We start from the raw sequence: 20,960 nt of genomic DNA on the forward strand, positions 1-20,960 counted from the left end.
CCTTGAGATTAACGTGTTTATACGAATTCAGGAAAACGACACCGAAAAATAGGACAATTGACTCACTTCGCCGATATCGCAGATAACTGAATAACATGTACATGTGTTGGAATTAAGGGCCACCCCGCACTAGCGTTTCCCGAGCGTCGGTGTCTAGTTAACTCTATGGCTGCTCCTCGACGCAACCAACTGCGTAGCAACGTCTTTTTCCATAGCGCTGACTAGACGCCGGACGCACAAAAGACGCTAGTGTGAGTGGCACTAACCTGAAGGCGGTCTTGGGTTCGAATTCCGTGGGCAAATATTTGTGACGTCTAATCGTATACTGCCTTTGCCCTGCGACATTTCTTACCTTGTCACAGTGACAATCAATATGAACGTCGCTAGGGACCTCATACTATTGTCACTGTGACAAGGTACGAAATGGTACTGAAATTAAATTCCTTGACCGTACAGTCGCCATCAGATATATCGGAGCGGCCAAGGTGTTTACAATATGTAAACACGCACTCTAACGCCCTGACCCTGACAATAGAGGCGTGTTCAGATATTTGTGAGCGCCTTAGCCGCTCCGATATATCTGATGGCAACTGTACCTACACTACCTACGACAAATTAACCTGGACATAGGTATTTCCCCTTAAAGGTAATGTTCAGGTTACACATAATTAATTAATTAAGTATATGAATGTCGTCTTGTTGCATTGCATGGAAGGTCCTGCAAACAAGGAAAACGAGTAGTGTTCGGAAGTACTTAAATCTAGTCACTATCGTCAGTTGATACTGTTGACAGTATATATTAGATACTTATTAGTTCCTACCACAGAACATATTAAAGAGGTTAGAATGGCTATCGCGCGCAGTTAGTATCGGAACCGGTGTCGCCGCTCGTTCCTCTCCACATTTACTAACACTCGCACAACGGTAGTAAAAACTTGTGTGCTTGGTGAATGGACACGCCTCCTTTAGACAGATTTGATGGCTGGCTTCTTAATCTAAAGGTTATTGTGGCGCAAAAGGCATGTTTACTTCGTTCTTCGGTCAGCGCGGGCGAGTAGCATGCGAGCGTTTTCTCAAAACCGGCGGCGACACATACCCTGCTCGCATCGTCATTCTAACTTGTTCTGTGGTTCGTAGTTCCTACATCGCACGCGCACAGCTTATGTAGGTACAAGATTGTACACTATGACGTAAACTGAAAAAAAGTTGACGTAGACGTAGTACCTACGTAGGTGCTCGTACGATTAATCATAATCATAATTGTAGGCTGTTTGCGTAATCAACACAATTGGCAGAGCAAACAATGCTATTAATGAAAAAAAAAACGTTTAATGGGTAAGAGACATCATAATAATGGAATGTACGTAATTGTTCGATATAATTGGCCACCGTGGCAATAACAACATGGTTTAAAAACCTTAAAAGGTTTGACTTGTCTTGTAGATCAATGTGTAAAAGTAAGACAAAGAGATAACAAACAACTCACTATTACTAATAGTTCACTACATCCTCCCGCTCCGAGCTATATTAATCATCATCATATCAGCCCTTTATCGTCCACTACATAGGCTTCTCTTATGTATGCCACACCGGTCCTGAGCTAATCTCATCCAGTGAAAACATATATGGTCACTTCCGGAGGAGATTAGCTCAAGCAATATATAATTAGTTTACTTAGTAATTATTGTAATTAATTACGAAATCGGGAAGTGGGTCAAATTTAATTTCTAGATTTGATCACATTAACAGGGCAAGTTTTAACAATTTCCGCCGGCCGGGCGCCGCGTTTCCAGTAAAAAATGAACAGATATACGTCTTCTTGGCAGTGACTGTGTTAAATGAAAACTTGTAAAAAATGAACCATCTTCATATCAGTCATCTAACGACCACATAACTTATCCGCTAGCCAGCTAAATAAGAACTCTATCACCAGGGAATATGGACGGAAAGTACTGCACATGTCACGTAGGTGTTAAGTTGACATTGCATGAGTGCATAGTTATAGTTGTTAGTGTGTAGTTGATGTTTATAATAATGATAGATCGTTCGTTTATATGGGGATGTTGAAATCTGATTTAGAATCCTTTGTTCTTTGTCTTTGCAATGTCAGTCATAAGTAAAAAATATCTGAAAAATATCTGAACATGCACTCAAACTCCTTGACAATAGAGGCGTATTCAGATATTTGTGCGCACCTTGGCCGCTCCGATATATCTGATAGCGACTGTACACAGAACTGATTCACATGACTCATATGAACCTAGCCTCTGTCACACAATTAAATTTAAAACATTCTGAAGTAACTTGAATTTTTATACGAACATTCAACCAACTAGGGCAGGGGCTATGTTGTTTAAAACCGGCCAAGTGCGAGTCGGACTCGCGCACGGATTGTTCCGCACCATCAACAAAAAATAGAGCAAAAAAAAAAGCGGCCAAGTGCGAGTCGGACTCGCCCATGAAGGGTTCCGTATTTAGGCGATTTATGACGTATAAAAAAAAACTACTTACTAGATCTCGTTCAAACCAATTTTCGGTGGAAGTTTACATGGTAATGTACATCATATATTTTTTTTAGTTTTATCATTCTCTTATTTTAGAAGTTACAGGGGGGGGGACACACATTTTACCACTTTGGAAGTGTCTCTCGCGCAAACTATTCAGTTTAGAAAAAAATGATATTAGAAACCTCAATATCATTTTTGAAGACCTATCCATAGATACCCCACACGTATGGGTTTGATGAAAAAAAAAATTTTGAGTTTCAGTTCGAAGTATGGGGAACCCCAAAAATTTATTGTTTTTTTTCTATTTTTGTGTGAAAATCTTAATGCGGTTTACAGAATACATCTACTTACCAAGTTTCAACAGTATAGTTCTTATAGTTTCGGAGAAAAGTGGCTGTGACATACGGACGGACAGACAGGCGGACAGACAGACAGACATGACGAATCTATAAGGGTTCCGTTTTTTGCCATTTGGCTACGGAACCCTAAAAATCGTGTTTGTTCTATGGGAGCCCCCCTTAAATATTTATTTTATTTTTAGTATTTGTTGTTATAGCCGCAACAGAGATACATAATTTGTGAAAATTTCAACTGTCTAGCTATCGCGGTTCATGAGATACAGCCTGGTGACAGACGGACGGACAAGTTCTACTTTGGTAATACATTTCACTACCTGTGAGTTCCTGTAATTGGCTTCCTGTATCTACTATTCTTTATGTTAATGTCACGGCTGTTGCATCTCCAAATAAAATAAAATTTCCTGGACATTCATTTTTCTATGATTTTCTATGAATATTATGACATAATCAGTTATAACATTTATAGGTTTATGTGATAAGAAATGTCTTTTTTGATTGCTTTTGGTTTGATATAGATAGCCATGAAGTATGATTATATATTTATATACCTTCTTGATAATTCACTAGGGGCCACTTGCACCATCGCACTAACCCGGGGTTAACCGGTTAAATTGTTAACCCAGTATCAATTTGTAGTGGTAACCATGGTAACTCCAGGTTTAACCGGTTAACTCCGGGTTAGTGATTGGTGCAAGTGGCCCTAGGTATAATAAAGTAAAATGTAGTAATATTCAACATAATGCATTTGTGGTAATAAAATATATGGAATAGAAATATTTAATAATAGTTTTATTTTAGAATTACTTTTCCAAACCATTACCACTATATAATATGTATAATATAATCATAAGTTTTCAATGTAGGTAGTAAATATAGGTTTTAATAGGGTTTGGTAGTTGTTAGGCTTTTTTTTCAAATTTGGGTTTTTTTATGTTATTTCTACTCAGAGTCACGAGCTCTTTCTATCCTAATAGGAGAAAAAAAGTGTCCTAAGGTTTTTATTTCCATTCTGTCACCATTTTTCATAGACTTTGTATGGTGATCGCATAATGAAAAGATCGAAAAATGTATGGAAATTTTGGGACACTTTTTTTCTCCTATTAGGATAGAAAGAGCTCGTGATTCTGAGTAGAAATAACATAATAAATCCCAAATTTGAAAAAAAAAGTGTTTGGGACAACAAAAAAAAACGCCCAAGTATAGGTTTTAAATTCTAAACCAACATAATGTTAAAAGTAACCTAAGAGTTTGTAATTTTATATATGCTTGTCCTTTTAGTTCAGGTTACGGTTATGAAATAATTATCCCACATTTACATATATCAATTCCATTGTGTAACAAAAGTTATTAATAGGAATACATGATGTATATTTATGTTAGTTTTTTTTTATACCACATCGGTGGCAAACAAGCATACGCCTGATGGTAAGCAGTCACCGTAGCCTATGGTGGCAACTCCAGAGGTGTAACATGCGCGTTGCCGACCTTTTTAAAAACCTGTACACTCCTTTTTAGGGTTCCGTACCCAAAGGGTAAAAACGGGACCCTATTACTAAGACTTTGCTGTCCGTCCGTCCGTCCGTCTGTCACCAGGCTGTATCTCACGAACCGTGATAGCTAGACAGTTGAAATTTTTACAGATGATGTATTTCTGTTGCTGCTATAACAACAAATACTAAAAACAGAATAAAATAAAGATTTAAGTGGGGCTCCCATACAACAAACGTGATTTTTGACCGAAGTTAAGGAACGTCAGGCGGGGTCAGTACTTGGATGGGTGACCGTTTTTTTGCTTGTTTTGCTCTATTTTTTGTTGATGGTGCGGAACCCTCCGTGCGCGAGTCCGACTCCCACTTGGCCGGTTTTTTTGAGTTACAGAAAATCAATCAAGTTTTAGATGAAAAGGCACAATGAACAGTACAGTCTTTACCATAAGGGCATACGGGGCCCGTGCCCAGGGCCCCCATCCTCAGGGGCCCCCAAGGACAGACAGTAACAGTATATTTGATTACCCATAACAAATAGAAGATCATAGTAGAAAAATGGTAATTTAATTAGCTTTCTTTACTTTCCAAAAGGGCCCCAAATTCTTATGTGCCCAGGAGCCCCAGCCTAGCATAGTTTAAGACAACCCTGACAATGAAGTCAATTCATTTCTTAGTTATTCAAGTGTAAAAATATGGGTGCACTCACCATACTCAAAAATATGTCCCCAAACCTCTTATGTCACCGAATTAAGAACTATGGGACATATTTTTGAGTAAGTTGTATGCACTCATATTTTTACACTTGACTGTACAAATCTTTTAATTTAAACATATTGTAATCTTTATTAAATATGTATGTTAAAGATGCCAATTCTGTGAAGTGTATAGTAATGTATTTATAGCATTGTATGCTTCGTTTCCGAATTCATTGTGATGACATGTGAAATATTTTTTGGTTATCAAAACTTTGCATCATGTTTGGATGTGGTCATTAAAATAATTGAATATCATTAAGTTTTAATAGCTCTACACTTGTTTAAATGTCCGAATAGACGAGCATTCATTCAAGATATTTATGTGTTTAGTTAAACAAGTAACTACTTGGGTATCATTCTTTACGCAGTATACGAACAAAGAACAGGCCAAACAAAACATTAATGTAACAACTAGCTATTAACAAATTAGTAAACGTTTAAAATAATAAACATAAAACACTCACCGATATGTATCGGAGCTTTCTAAAAAATCAAAAGCACAAATGATCAAAGTGCAAAATAATCATGACACCACCACACTACGATATAATTATATTTTCTTATAAATCACTGGCACAAATATCACACACTGTTCGTTTCAATGGAGTTTTCCACCCCTCCAGCGTGCGCTCGGGACGCGACAACACGGTATCATCCTTTGACAATGAATGAAACGAAATGAATCAAATGAAAGCAACCAAGCTGTCTGAAAATTGTCATTCACGTAGTACTAAGGACATCGACCTCACGCTAATGTCCATAACAAACGATAATGCGCCATCATTTAAAGAAAAACAAAATAAAGCAATCGGTGTCGAGTCCTATTAAACAATCTCATTACTGCTCGTAGATTAATTTCCTGTATTTAGTCAGTCAGCTGATTTTGAAATTCATTAAAATCGGCGCAAATCTGCCATTTTGAATAGATTCATTTTTTTAAATGTTGCCAGTTGTGTCATACTGTCATACGTCAATATTCGTTTCAGTTTAAGAAGACGCATTGGTTTTGAATAAATACATGTAGTTATTGTTTCAATTATGTTAAATATAAAATATAGCTTTATTTTACATTTATAAGTGTTTATTAAATAAGAGGCATATTAAATTAAATTAATCAACAGCTATAGACCTTCTTAAACGTGTCGCTAGTGATGACAAAAATGCGTGATTGAGCGGTAAATTTAGAAATAAAACCAAAAACTTTCGTACTCCAAGGCTACCTTCCTATTGTTTCAATCATATCAACGAAAATGTTTATAAACATTCAAAACTACTACTTGATTAGGCAGTAGGTAATTATTTTGCAGTCATTGATTTGAATCAGGAAGCAACAGTTAGTTATAAATGTTTAAGTTGTGTTTAATAATAACGTTTCTAAATTATTTACCAATAAATTGTGCTCGTTCAATAGAAAGTGATGTAGATTACTTGTCGCATTATGTTTCCGATTTAGCTATGAACTCCGATCTAGAGCAACAGTTGAAAAAAAAGCTTGATCAAAAAAAGAAAAGGGACGAAATACTGCACAAATTAAACGAACATATAGCTAAAGACACTGAATATTTTGAGGAAATACCGCATTTTGCAGTAAACAGTTTTAAGGGTATAAGGGGCAAGCAATCAAGTATTGAAAATGCTTTCAAAAAAATTGTAGGGATGGTTGGAGTCAAGTACACGTACAAAAGGGACTTAGATTGGAGGACATGGAGAGAAGTAGCTTATCCCAAAAAGAAAAAGGAAATAATATGTTACAGGTGTCAAAATATCGTAAAATTACCTGAAAGTAATTGTACCAACTGTCACGTAGGTGGATATTGGGTAAGTTGTCGCGCCATCTATACCCAGCTATGTATATGACACCGTAAGATTGTGAACCCGTTAGTTTATAATCTAACGTAGGTTAGGTTAGGTTAGATTATAATCTCCCTACCGTCAGTTTATAATGTAACTAGCGAGATTATAATATGACGAGTGCTTACAATTTTACGGTGACATATATAATACACGGGCCTGAATCCAATTGGGTATAGATTCGCATGGGCAACAAAATATCACCATAAATACATATAACACCATGCTACATGTAAATTTACTTCCGAGTTGGCATCGCACGTTTCGTATCATTATGAGAGTGCAGTCTACTGGCCTATCCAGAGTGACTCTCCCGTCCCGTACGATCGGTTCGCCTCCAGACTAGGTACTACCGTCTAGTACCCTGGTGTCCTACACACCACCTGGACGCCCCCACGGGGTTCTCCATATGCCTGCCCCCTAGACCCGACCCTTGTACTCCAACTCATAACCGACCGTACTACATGCTTTGCCTGTGTGCTTCCGATACACACTCCAGGAAGCCCCGGGCTTCCCAGTCCAATGTCGAGATTGGACTATTACGTCTTAGTGAAACTACGTTAACCAAGGACCGTTGGTTAACCCCTTGTTCCACTCCCATGTAGCTAGGATGTCGATTACATAAGCATAAATATGTGTGTAAACACTCACCGGGGCAGGCTCCCGTTACCGCGTGGCGGCGCACCATGTACCGACTCCGTACACCCAGCGCCGTCTTACGCCCCTTGACGTATTGCACGTACCTTTATTTCCCGCCATCAGAACTGTCACTCTGGTGTTGCCACATGACAAAGTAACCTGGTTGATACCACTTACCAGCTTACATCGCGCTTGGCGCGACATAAGTTATTCATAAGCAGCTAATAAAATAACATTACCAACATTTTTATTCAAATTATTGTATTGTTAAATTCATTTAGTGTCATAATGCATTTGTAATATTTGCTGTACTTTCTTAAACTATTTAATAAGTCATGGCCCTGTACCTAACTATCCATCTCTACACTTATATACATTTCTATTGTGTAACTATTGTGTAATAGGAATAAAACTAAAAATGTGATATACCTGACAATTTCTTAAAAAAATATCCACACAAAACCTAAGTACTATTGTTTTCAATCGAATGATACAATTTGTGTAATTTTTTTTATTGTCAGGTTAATCACATTTTAAGTTTTGTCCGTATTCATCCCAGTTGACGGTACATCACTATTTTTTTTTATAGCCTATATTACTATAGCTGGTCAACCAAATCTTGTCAGTAAAAAAGGCGCGAAATTCAAATTTTCTATGGGACGATATCTAGGGTTGCCATAATTAGTCGGAACTGATAAGGGACAGTGGTATTCTAGGGCCATATTGCCCCTCAGAAACTTTCGCGCGGGCCACCGATTTGCATCTGGTTTCTGCTGCGGTTTCATACTCTTCATAGGCAGGGTCACTACCCACTAGGCCAGACCGGTCGACAAAATACGGGACAAAAACGGGACCACTAAAAATACGGGACGTGATACTTAAATACGGTGAACAGTCCCGTATATACGGGACGTATGGCAACCCTAACGATATCCCTTCGCGCCTACATTTTTTAAATTTGCCGCCCTTTTCTACTGTCAAGATCTGGTTGATCAAGTATACATCACTAATAACCGTTCAAAAATCTTTTACAGGTAATTGAGGATAAGCAGCCACGATGTTCCTATGAAATACTTTCCTTTAAAAATAATAACGAGTTGTGTGTGGCACATTTTTGGCAGTTAAATAAAGCTAATTCAAACTCCTGCCCAGCTGTGATTCCCCTAAATGAAATATCTAGTTGTGGAGTTCCAATGATAACAAAATATGTAGTCAATGTGGATTACTCGAAAAACGTTTCTGAACGCACTTTACCCGCCATTTGTCAAACGCGGGAAAGGTGCGAATTTTCAACTGTTTATACTGTAAGTATACTTGGTCAAGCAGATCTTGTCAGTAGAAAAAGGCGGCAAATTTGAAAAATGTAGGCGCGAAGGGATATCGTCCCATACAAAATTCGAATTTTGCGCCTTATTTACTGACAAGATTCGCTTGACCAGCTATAATTTTGATATTTGGGGGCAAACTGGGCTTACTGGGCAAAGCCATCCATAATACGCCTACGCCTGCTGCCTGAAAAGAGTGACTTTTATAATTGTATGATTTACTTTATCTTTTCAGGTAAACCCAGAAAGAATAGTTTTCAGAATTATAAATACAACAAGCAACATAATTTACTCTAGAATCATGAAAAAGAACAGGAAAAAATACGCGTGCGTCGATAACTGTGGCATATTTAATTTCGACACTCTGAGTGCTACAAGAAAGGAGGACCACTTAGTTTTAAACCTTTTAAATTCGAATAAAAAGAAACGTGACAACCCTAGACCTGAAAAAAACAAAAATACGCGCCAAAACTTGAAATCGAATAACGGTGCGTTCAATAAAAATGATTTATTAGTTCATAATAATAACTATAACTTAGAACAACCATTAGAAAGAGGTCAGAGTACGACGCCCAATACACCAATGTGTAAACAAATACTTTTAAAAGAACTTTACCGTGATTTGAACGACGAAAATGTTACATAACAAGTGTAGATTTTGTGCGCAGAGTCGTGGATTGTATTGGGTCCCATACATTCCACGACTCTTCTCTTTCCGCACAGACTCCAAAGACTCTACTTTGTAATTTTCCTCTACTTTGTTGTTTTTCCCCTAGAATATTCTAAGTATAGCCTGGCAAACCATTTCTGTCAGAACTTCAGTAGTAATAGGGAGCAATTTGATAAATTTAGGCGCGAAGGATTGTTAACCAGTTGTTAACCAATGGAAAATTTGAATTTCGCGTCTTTTACTACTGACAAAATTGGTTAGTCAGACTATACACAATTATATCAAACTAATAGGTTTCTGTATAATTTCAATAATAAAACATAATTAAACCAAAACAGTTTTATATTTTTAAATTACATATACCATTATCCTAAAACTGTTGTTTATTATATATAAGCACCACTTGCACCATCTGGGCTAGTGGGATGGTGCAAGAGTGGCCCTAAGTCTAACATGCATTTATAAGAATGAATAAACATAAACTTAAATATTCACAACACTGCTCAGAAATACACAGACATGGTGGTTTTTTCTTAACATGTCATAAAAAATATTTGTTTAAATTTGACCTTTAACAGATGTCAATAGAGTTCAATATTATAACTGCCATATATGGCTTCATATGAACTAGAGGGTTAAGTTGTCTGTGATAAAACTTAAATATCTGGGTGACCGAGCTTCGCTCGGAAAACATATAAAAACTCGAAAATGCGCGTTTTCCCAGAGATAAGACCTAGCTAGATCGATTTTTCGCCCCCGAAAACCCCGATAATAGCAAATTTCATCGAAATCGTTAGAGCCGTTTCCGAGATCCTCGAAATATATAAGTATATAAATAAATAAACAAGAATTGCTCGTTTAAAGGTATTAGATATATCTACTTATCTACCTATATGTAGTCAAAACTAAAATGTATACATCCATGATATAAAGTTACTTATATTTATTTTAGTCAAACAAATTAAGGCACTGATTGTATTGTCAAGAAATCGGTACCTATAATAATACAATAAATATCTGGGTGACCGAGCTTCGCTCGGAAAACATATAAAAACTCGAAAATGCGAGTTTTCCCAGAGATAAGACCTAGCTAGATCGATCTTTCGCCCCCGAAAACCCCCGTATAGCAAATTTCATCGAAATCGTTAGAGCCGTTTCCGAGATCCCCGAAATATATATATATAAATAAATAAATAAATATATAAATAAACAAGAATTGCTCGTTTAAAAGTATTAGATAGATATATGTAAATGTAAATATTCCGTACTCCTTATAAAAAAATATGCAGAGTCCAATAAGGCACTTATTAATTTACTAATTGACACAATTTTCATTTCTATCACCTATACAAGTTTAAAAGCTGCCACATTTAATTTAAATATGTGCCTTTTTCACACCTCCTATTCAGAAAAGAGCTTTTTCTTCCCTGCTAGGAGGGATCAAAGTGGCACTTTTCCTCCCTGCTAGGAGGGATCAAAGTAACACTTTTCTGTTCTAGCACACAATTTTTAATTCTTTTTGCACATTATTGTTTTAGCTTAAATAATCTGTTTAAGCATCCGACTGTGTCAACACTAAGATTTTTTTATTTTCCTCATAGTTGATGTGAAAAGCAGTATGTATACGGTATCAAAACTATTTCATCTTGGGCGTTAACACTTGAATCCCTCATTAGCAGAGAAAGGGAGATATTTTTTGCACATTTTGATCTGAATTACTAGGTTTAAACACAATTATATTCATACTTGTTCACTGCAACTATGTCAAAGTTAGATTGTAAAACTGTAAGAAATTTCTTACTGTGCGTCAATGTGATATGGTTCCAATATTAAACTTATGTTGTGTATTGATACATAATAAAGTAATTTTTTAAAGTTAAAAAGAACTACTTATTTCCATGATGGTACAAAAATAGTAATAAGTGTTATCCTATTGTAAAATTTTCATCCCTATTTAATTACCAACTTTGTATACTATATACTTGGCATGAAACATATTTAACATAAGAAATAAATTAACACTAAAATATATAGTCTAAAGTAAAAATTGGAAGACTTGATCTAAACATGCATTACTTTTATGTAAACTGTATTTTTTTTTATTGGCTTAGTATAATATAAAGTAATATAAACTAAAAATAAACACTTCTATGTTTTATGTTTTACATGCTATGCTTCTTTATAAAGATACATAATTTATGATGAATATGATAGATATGAAACTGTACAACATTTTCATAACATAACATCAGTCCTTCAATAGAAGTTATAAAAACAATGATAACTTTCAAGAAAGTTGTATCATCCTTTTTACCAATCCAACTAGCTGCTTTCCCCCATTTTTTTTCGCTTTTTACCAATGGCTGCATATCAAATGCATGTGCAGTAGGCAAGTAAGGCAAGCATTATCTTTTTTTTGATACCTACACAGTCAGATTGTCAATCAGTCTAATGTATCCAGTTAACAGATTTTAACCTAGATGGCAAGCTTCTGAGCAAAGCATCCATAAAATGGTCTGACATCAAACATTAATGAGGTCTAAATGGTTTAAACTTTAAAACCAAATGTAGCTTGAACCAGGGACATATTTACCCTAGTGCCAAAAGCCATGGCCTGGGGTGGCAGGTTAGTATAGGTGACCCTAGTGTCTAATCTTCATAGGCCAGGAGCTCCAGATCTTGAAATACATCATGGAATTGAACTGTATGCCGGTACAGAATAATAATAGTACTAGGTACAGAAGATTCACTCTCTAACTGAACGCGTCTATTACGGCAAATGACCGCTAGGTGGCGCAAGCGCGAGCAGGCGTTTGTTCCATAGCAGTGCGCAGCAACTACTATGGCCAGACACCTAAATTAGTGTGGGCAGCATATGTACTTGTAGGTACTTGTAGCAAGGCGACGGAATCGCGGAGTGAGCCACGCCTGATGCTGGGACCTTAGCTTAGATGGAGAAAGGTCACTTTTATCATTATTTATTTCCTGTCTCATCCTCTGTCACTGAAACTTTGTTTCTCCGCCTCCGCCTCCTAATTTTTCCACATTCATGATCCACCAGCTGATAATGTCGCTTAAAACTCCTCTTGCACGACTCGCAATTAAATTTACGGACATTTAAATGTTTCTCCCGTATATGCAGCCGAAGGCTTTTCTTGAGCATCTCTTTATTGCAATAATCACATTTTCCTTTAGCATATTGCTGGCCCGAGTACAATAATGGTGCTAAATCATGTGTTTTCACTTTGTTAAATGAATGCTCTTCTTTCACACATTTTTTTATAGTTATCACATTGTTATTCAATTTAGTCATCTTCACATAGTTATTAGAGTCATTGACAGCTTCAACCCATGTCTCGTTTAAGTTTTTTTTATGGTACAGTACTTCTTTAACTTGTAAATTAAAATGTTCTCTTCTGATATGATGTTGTAGCAGCCTGTTCTCACAATAAAGAACCCCGCAGGCGTCACATTTAAACTGAATATCTGCCCGGCCGTGGAACGAGTCATCGTGTACTTTAAAGTGGTAAATTAGATTTCTTTTATCAACAAAACTTCGACCACAATAATCGCAAATAAATCTTTTTTGGGACCCCTCATGGGATTTCATATGGCGTTCAAATGTATCAGATCTGAAGAACTGCTTAGGGCAGTACTTACACTCAAACCGAGGTTTAATAACACCGTGTTTAAATAAATGCGAGTTAAACTTGTACGAGCTACCTATTACAGTTTTATCGCATATTTGGCAGTGATTCCTATCATGTGATTTCATATGGCGTTTAAATTTGTCAGATCTTAAGAACTGGCTAGGGCAGTGCTTACACTCAAACCGGGGTTTAATAACACCATGTTTAAATAAATGTGCCTTGAATTTTTGTGGCCCACCTATAATATTTTGATCGCATATTTCACAGTGATTTCTGGTCTGACTGGTCATGCTTGGCAGGGTCTTGTTTTTCTGCTTGAACATTTTGTAAAAATAAATGTAATACGAACTTAAAAATACAAATTAAACGAAAAATAAACGGAAAAACAAAAAGAATTCCTCGTCGCTCAAGAAGTCATTTTTGACGTTTAGACAATTTTGACACTGACAGTGACCGTGGCAATTTTTTCTTTACGACGTTTGAGCTAAGTTTAAAAACGAAGTTAAAAGCGGCAGACTATAACATCGTGGCCTATATAATAAACTTTTTTATAAAGCTCATGTACATGCAAGAAAAAATACATGTTGTGAATAATCCATAATTAGGTAATAATAAGTTATTTAGTCAGGTTCTCTATCAATTTCTCACTAAACAATGAATCATAACACATACTATCTAGATTTCTTTCATATAAACATTTACAACGGGCTTTGAGAAAGGTTCAGCGTGGGTGTTATAGTGAGTCTATTTACCATGCAAGCAGCTATATTTTGGAATTTTTCGATATCAGATTAGCTCCTGCTTGATATTTTTATTCATTATGGATGACTACATTGACTACTTTAATTGATATTGTAAAATAGTACAAGGCCACTGCGTCCTGTAGGTTATTCTTTGAAACTTTAAAGTGACATGGTTCTAACTGAAACCAGCGTGACGTTCCGTGTACATTATCTTTACGATCTGATTTTGTTTTACGAGAGTGTCTTGAGAGGAACTTTGGCTTCTTCCTTATTAATTTGTGTAATACTACCAAGTTGTCTCATGTTAATTTGTTATCTTAATGTATTAATTGGCCGCCGAAGTGATTTCGCTGTTTAGAACTGCAGGTAAATATGTTTTCCAGATGTAGTATCACACTCGGTTTCTACCATACAATTATGTCGTACTAATTTCAGGAATAGTGACCTAAATTGCTACTCAAATGCATACGAACGTTTATATAAACCTATGTTTTGTGCTGAGACAGCGTTCTTTGGAAAGGCGTATAAATTACATGACTGTGTGTACCTACAGCGTTGATACGTTTAATCGACCAAATTGTACTACCTACCGTAAAAGGTATTGCATTGAGTGAATATAATTTAAATACGATAATACTTCTGTTTTTCTCTCAGTTTAAACAACTGTTTGATTATTGGCTATTAAGGTGTGTATTAGATAACTGGCTTATCCTGACATATCAAAATTTTGATACAATGTTACAACACAACAATGTTGTTCTGAGACCTCATGCTGCAGGCATGCATAGCTCAAGCATTTAGTTGAATCTGTGAAAAGGCCCAAGATTGTTGATATTTTTGTAGGAACTTGATAGAGATATATAAAATTGTTTTAATTCAAGTGTTGACATACATAAGTAGCTTGTATAGCAATTATAATGACATCATCACAACATCATAGTTGACTAGTCTTTCATTAAACAATAGTTGCAAGAAAGATGATTCTTTGTTGCAACTATTCTCATGGTTCTTTATTTATGCTCTGGTGTTTAAGTTTTGAATATTGAATTGAATGTTTACAGAAATAGAAATATTTATTTGCTTAAACATGCTAATTGCATACAGATGACAAAAGTAAATTAATTTAGTATCACATGTTTAGCCAAAATATGCAACAACACAACAACAACAACAGCAACAGGCTCCTATACAAGGGTTATATTTAAAAGTATAAATTATTGTTGTTGTGTGTTATTGAAACAAAAGGTATATTGATTTATTTTATACAGTTTCCTATCTAAATATCTGTATGATTGTACTATTAGCATTTTTTAGTATACAGGGTATAACCATACAGTACAGCCAGCAGATATATCAGAGCAGCCAGGGAGCTCAAAAATATCTGACATTCACTTTCCCATCTTTATAATGAGAGGGTTTGTTCAGATATAATATCTGAATGAAGCAGATATTTGTGACCACTTTGGCTGCTGATGGCAACTGTATTATGTTAAAATTTATAATGGGACCAAACCTAATATCACAAAAAAAGCTTTGCTGATATGTACATACATATTTGCCTCAAGTATAGGTAAATGTTAAAAAATCAACTAGTTTTATCATAAGTTATCTGAAGGATAATGAATAGAGACACTTGGTGACCACATGACTATAATATTATCTAATCTCATTTTGTGAGTTGTATAAATAAATAGATAATAAACATTATTTTTGTTAAATGTATGACCTTCTGTTTTAGGAGTAAACATGTCTTCCAAAGGTCAAACAACAGGCAAAGAGCCAAAACTACCTAAAAAAGAGCTCATGGTGACCCGCCACAAGTCAGCCCAGATGAAGCGACAGCTACGCACCAAAGATCGGAGCATGAAACACATAACCGATCTTCTCAAAAGCCCTACGAAGGAAACTCCGACCAAAACTGCACCGGTAAAGAAGAAACCGTCACCCAAAGCTAAACAATCATTACTACAAAGCGTACAAAAGATACAGAATCTGCCGCAGAAGACTTTTAAACTGTCTAAAGTTCTACGTAAAGAGATGTTACTTCAAGATGAGGAGTACCACCCGAATAAGAGGAAGCGGAAGCTGACGGTTAATAAAGTGGTTTTAAAGCCGAAGCCTAATATGAAGGTAGTTGGGGAAATAGCCGGGTCTGTTAAGAGGAAGTATGCAGTTCCACTTAAGGGTAAGTTTATTTGTCATGTCTTATCACTACATATTAAACAAAGTCCCCCGCCGTATCTGTCTATCTGTATGTTCCTGATAAACTCAAAAAGTACTGAACTGATTTTCATGCAGTTTTCACCTATCAATAGAGTGATTCTTGTCATTCTTGAGGCAGGTTTAGGTGTATAATTTGTTAAGGTTTCGTGTAACCCGTGCAAAGTCGAGTTGGTGACTGATATTGTTGTCATACATACTCATAGTTAAAATGCTCCTGTTTCTTTGGGTCCGATTTTTTATGAAAGTTAAGCCCCTTACTTGAACCAAAAATAAAAACTTTAGACATTTAGGCACTAAGTCTGAGGCACAGAATAAGTAATAGTATTATCATACAGAACGGACACGCACCGCCCCGCCCCGATTCGGATTACCTCGCCCGCGACATGAATGTGTGCGTAAGTCGCTCTACTGAGATTCCGTCAGAAACTCAATGACGCGTGTACAGACGTGCCGCGCACACATATAAACTCAAATCATTTTTGATGTATGGCGTGTCCGCCCTGTGTCTGAGGTACAAAATTCCCTTATCTATGAAACTAACTGAATAACTGAGTAGTGCCACAGAATAAGTAATAGTACTACCGTGCAGAAATGACATTTCCTACAAAACCTTGGTTTGACAGTGATTCAGGGTCGAATCATAATATCCCTTTCTAACTTATGGCACTATCCCTTTCGGCTATTTAGGGTTGTCAAAATTGAAGTGATTATCTTATCTGTGGTTGGGCACGCAAAGGGACATCAAGTTGTGTCAACCCTAATAATAGCTCGGAGCAATGCTGAGCGGAACGGAGCCGAGTTTGCCCGAAGTCAGGGGTGTCTCCCCACTGGTAGTGCCAAGGTTTTGTTTATTTACATTCTCTATGGTATCTTTCTGTCTTTCAAATATAAAATATCATATTTCAGCCTCCGACAAACCCGGTCAACCGCAGCCTGCACACATAGACTCCGCTAAGCTGTCAGCGGAGTGTGTAAAGCTGAGCATGGCGGAAGCCATCCAGATCATGGACGAGCAGTTGACAGACGAGGACCTGATGGAGATCCTGACCTGCCCCAGCCCGGTGTGGTGGGAGGACCCGCCTGATGAAGACTACATTGAAGGTAGGTTCAACTCTTGTAGTGCGAGTGCCGCGACCGCTGCAGGGGACCATCGAGTGTGCTGTCTTCTGGCCGAAGGGTGTCATGTTTCGGAGGTTCCGGGGCAAACTGCCGAATCCGACACAAGACCAGACGATTCAACGAAGCCACGCCGTATTGTCGCCTAATTAGTAGTGATGTACCGACTATTGATTTGGCCGACTAGTTGGCAAGATCACTAGTTTCGTCTAAGTTCGGTTCAGATGCACTTAAAAACAAACGTTTTAGGGCGTTTTTTTAGGGTTCCGTAGCCAAATGGCAAAAAACGGAACCCTTATAGATTCGTCATGTCTGTCTGTCTGTCCGTCTGTCCGTCCGTATGTCACAGCCACTTTTCTCCGAAACTATAAGAACTATACTGTTGAAACTTGGTAAGTAGATGTATTCTGTGAACCGCATTAAGATTTTCACACAAAAATAGAAAAAAAACAATAAATTTTTGGGGTTCCCCATACTTCGAACTGAAACTCAAAAATTTTTTTTTCATCAAACCCATACGTGTGGGGTATCTATGGATAGGTCTTCAAAAATGATATTGAGGTTTCTAATATCATTTTTTTCTAAACTGAATAGTTTGCGCGAGAGACACTTCCAAAGTGGTAAAATGTGTGTCCCCCCCCCCTGTAACTTCTAAAATAAGAGAATGATAAAACTAAAAAAAATATATGATGTACATTACCATGTAAACTTCCACCGAAAATTGGTTTGAACGAGATCTAGTAAGTAGTTTTTTTTTTATACGTCATAAATCGCCTAAATACGGAACCCTTCATGGGCGAGTCCGACTCGCACTTGGCCGCTTTTTTTTTTAAGTTGTCCCCTACACTTTTTTTTCAAATTTGGGATTTTTTATGTTATTTCTACTCAGAATCACGAGCTCTTTCTATCCTAATAGGAGAAAAAAAGTGTCCCGAAATTTCCATGCATTTTTCGATCTTTCCATTCCGCGACCGCCATACAAAGTCTATGAAAAATGGTGACGGAATGGAAATAAAAACCTTAGGACACTTTTTTTCTCCTATTTAGGATAGAAGGAGCTCGTGATTCTGAGTAGAAATAACATAAGAAATCCCAAATTTGAAAAAAAAAGTGCAGGGGACAACAAAAAAAAAACGCCTTTTACCCCTTTCGTCATATTATTAGTAACGCTAAAGATATAAAAATAATCCTAAGGCAATATTTCATACAACAACCGGACAATCGGACATAATAAAGCGACCACACGGTCAATAATTCGAACAAAAGTTTTTGTAAGCACCCTAAATATGAATTTGGGTAAAACAGGTGAAAAGCTTATGGTAAATATTTGCTGTTTCTTTCTTTTTGCACTGTTTTTCTGTCACTTGTAAAGTGCCGACTAATCGGCCATTTTTGCCGACTAATCGCCGACTACAAATGAGGCCGAATAGTCGGTACATCCCTACTAATTAGTATTTAGTTTTTAAGTTTATTAAATGCATATTTGGGGCATAATCTATGAAAAGGGACCTTATTGTCGATGGCACTTACGCCGCACAGCGTCGCGCGGCATTGTATTTATATCGGAGCATCGTTAATAATGGCGTAAGCGCTATCGACAATAAGGTCCCTTTTGATAGATAACGTCACATATGATTACAAAAAAACAAGTTTTATTTTTCGTTTTAGGCCAGAAGCTGACACGTCTCACTCGCATAATGCCTATAATATAATTAACTAAATAATGTAATTAAATATTTTGTATTTATGTATTTCAGATGCAATCTTCACTAGGTCTCCTCCCGTCACTGAAAAGAAAGACGATCGTTCAGCAACCCCAGCACCGATGGAAGTTGACACGGATGTCACTGAAACTCATACAGGTAAAATTATCCCAATACCAAATCTGAGTGCTAAAAGCGATAAGTTTCTTAAGAAAAGATCCAAACTTGAAGATTTACTGGGAAATATTAAAGATAAAGGCAACAAACAAAAGGCAAAAGCGAGCAATGAAGATGTTATGGTGATCTGCTCAAATTATCGTGCTAATAATCAAATTAAAAAAGATGTGGTTAGTAATGAAATTGAAGATGTGGCTAATAATGAAATTAAAGATGTTGCTAATAATGAAATTGAAGCTATGGCTAGTAATGAAATTAAAGATGTTGCTAATAATGAAATTGAAGCTGTGGCTAGTAATGAAATTAAAGATGTGCCTACTAATGAAATTGAAGAAGATGTGGCTAATAATGAAAGTGAACATGTAGCTAATAATGAAAGTGAAGATCTAGCTAGTAATGAGATTGAAGAAGAGGTGGCTAATAATGAAAGTGAAGATGCGGCTAATATTGAACTTGAAGAAGTGTCTAATAATGAATTCGAAGAAGATGTGGCTAATAATGAATTCGAAGATGTGGCTAATAATGAAATTGAAGATGTGGCTATTAATGACATAGAAGAAGATGTGGCTAATAATGAAGTTAAACAAAACGTGGATAATAATGAAATTAAAAAAAACGTGGCTAAAAATAGAGAAAAAACAGAAACGAAATTGTCTGAATCTGATGATGAAATCATATTGCACAATAGCAGTATGAATGAAGATGAATTGCTAAAGGATTTGGAAAATATGGATATTCCTATAGCCGATGATGTGATCGTTATAGATGATGATGATGATTTTTTAGAGAAGCCAAGTGAAAATACAGTACAAGAAAGTAAAAAGAAAGATAATGAAATAACAATTACTAGTGATAATAATAAAGAATCAAGTATAGATACAGATAATTCAAAAGAGGAAGTGCCAAAAAACTTACCAGCGCTACAGAAGTGTAACTTAAGTGAAGATATATCATCGCCAAAGTCTGTTGAAAGCTTAAGTTCGAAATCAAGTGTTATTTCATCGAGTAAAGAAATTGACAGTATATCCGATACTAACGTAAGATTTCTTTTAGAAGATGATGACGAGAAAAATAAAATGGTTATCCAAGAGAATGAGACAAATAAATGCAATAACAATGAATCAACTGCAGATAAAGAAGGTATTACTGACAGTGTAACGGTTTACAAAATAATTGAAGATATTACTGATACAACTGATACTGAAAAAGCTATCCCAAATGAAAATATACTCAACATAGTAGACGCGAAACTGAATGATTATTTTAAGAAGTGCAAAAAAGTTCAAAAAAAGATAAAAAAGGACACGGATATAAATAAAAACGAAACGCAGAATGGCGATACAGATTTCTCGACAGTATCTTGTGATAAATGCAAACCTACATTTAAAAAGGTGTCTGAGCATGAAAACGTCAAGTATTGCTTGAAATGTTCATCCATTTTTGACTCGAAAGACTGCACGTATTGTATAAAAAAATTGAACGGAAGATGTGTACCTTGTAAAATTAAGCTTTGCTGTGCAAATTATTATAAAAATCATACAGAAAGTTGCTCTAAACTAAGGAGTTTATGTAAAGATGATGTGTCTGGTGTTTCTGAAAAAAGAGATAGTGTAGATACACTACGGGTGTTGTTATCCAGTTAGTTTATAAAAAGGTACATGTTAAAATTATCACCACAGGAGGGCGCCACTATGAAGATACACCATATTAAAAATGTTAGTGTACGGCCTGAGTGGACGCTCGCGGGGCGTGCAG

General features: G+C 36.4%; 3 protein-coding genes across 3 annotated transcripts; 2 read left to right on the forward strand and 1 right to left on the reverse strand.

The window, feature by feature from the left end:
* The first annotated feature begins 6,406 nt into the window (after nt 1-6,406).
* On the forward strand, nt 6,407-9,571 carry LOC134660186 (uncharacterized). Its single transcript, XM_063515911.1, has 3 exons — nt 6,407-6,926; nt 8,633-8,902; nt 9,159-9,571. The coding sequence occupies exons 1-3, from the start codon at nt 6,453-6,455 to the stop codon at nt 9,567-9,569; spliced, it is 1,155 nt and encodes a 384-aa protein (XP_063371981.1). The 5' UTR covers nt 6,407-6,452; the 3' UTR covers nt 9,570-9,571.
* Nucleotides 9,572-12,536: 2,965 nt separating this feature from the next.
* LOC134660313 (zinc finger protein 780B-like) lies at nt 12,537-13,649 on the reverse strand. Its single transcript, XM_063516058.1, has one exon. It carries the CDS (start codon nt 13,564-13,566, stop codon nt 12,568-12,570), a length of 999 nt encoding a protein of 332 aa, XP_063372128.1. The 5' UTR covers nt 13,567-13,649; the 3' UTR covers nt 12,537-12,567.
* Nucleotides 13,650-14,095: 446 nt separating this feature from the next.
* LOC134660028 (TNF receptor-associated factor family protein DDB_G0272098-like) lies at nt 14,096-20,900 on the forward strand. Its single transcript, XM_063515727.1, has 5 exons — nt 14,096-14,352; nt 15,725-16,171; nt 17,116-17,310; nt 19,083-20,475; nt 20,885-20,900. Exons 2-5 carry the CDS (start codon nt 15,733-15,735, stop codon nt 20,898-20,900), a joined length of 2,043 nt encoding a protein of 680 aa, XP_063371797.1. The 5' UTR covers nt 14,096-14,352; nt 15,725-15,732.
* The last annotated feature ends 60 nt before the right edge of the window (nt 20,901-20,960 follow it).

The sequence above is a fragment of the Cydia amplana genome, chromosome 26 (assembly GCF_948474715.1).
Source record: "Cydia amplana chromosome 26, ilCydAmpl1.1, whole genome shotgun sequence".
In the NCBI taxonomy this organism is placed as follows: Eukaryota; Metazoa; Arthropoda; class Insecta; order Lepidoptera; family Tortricidae; genus Cydia; species Cydia amplana.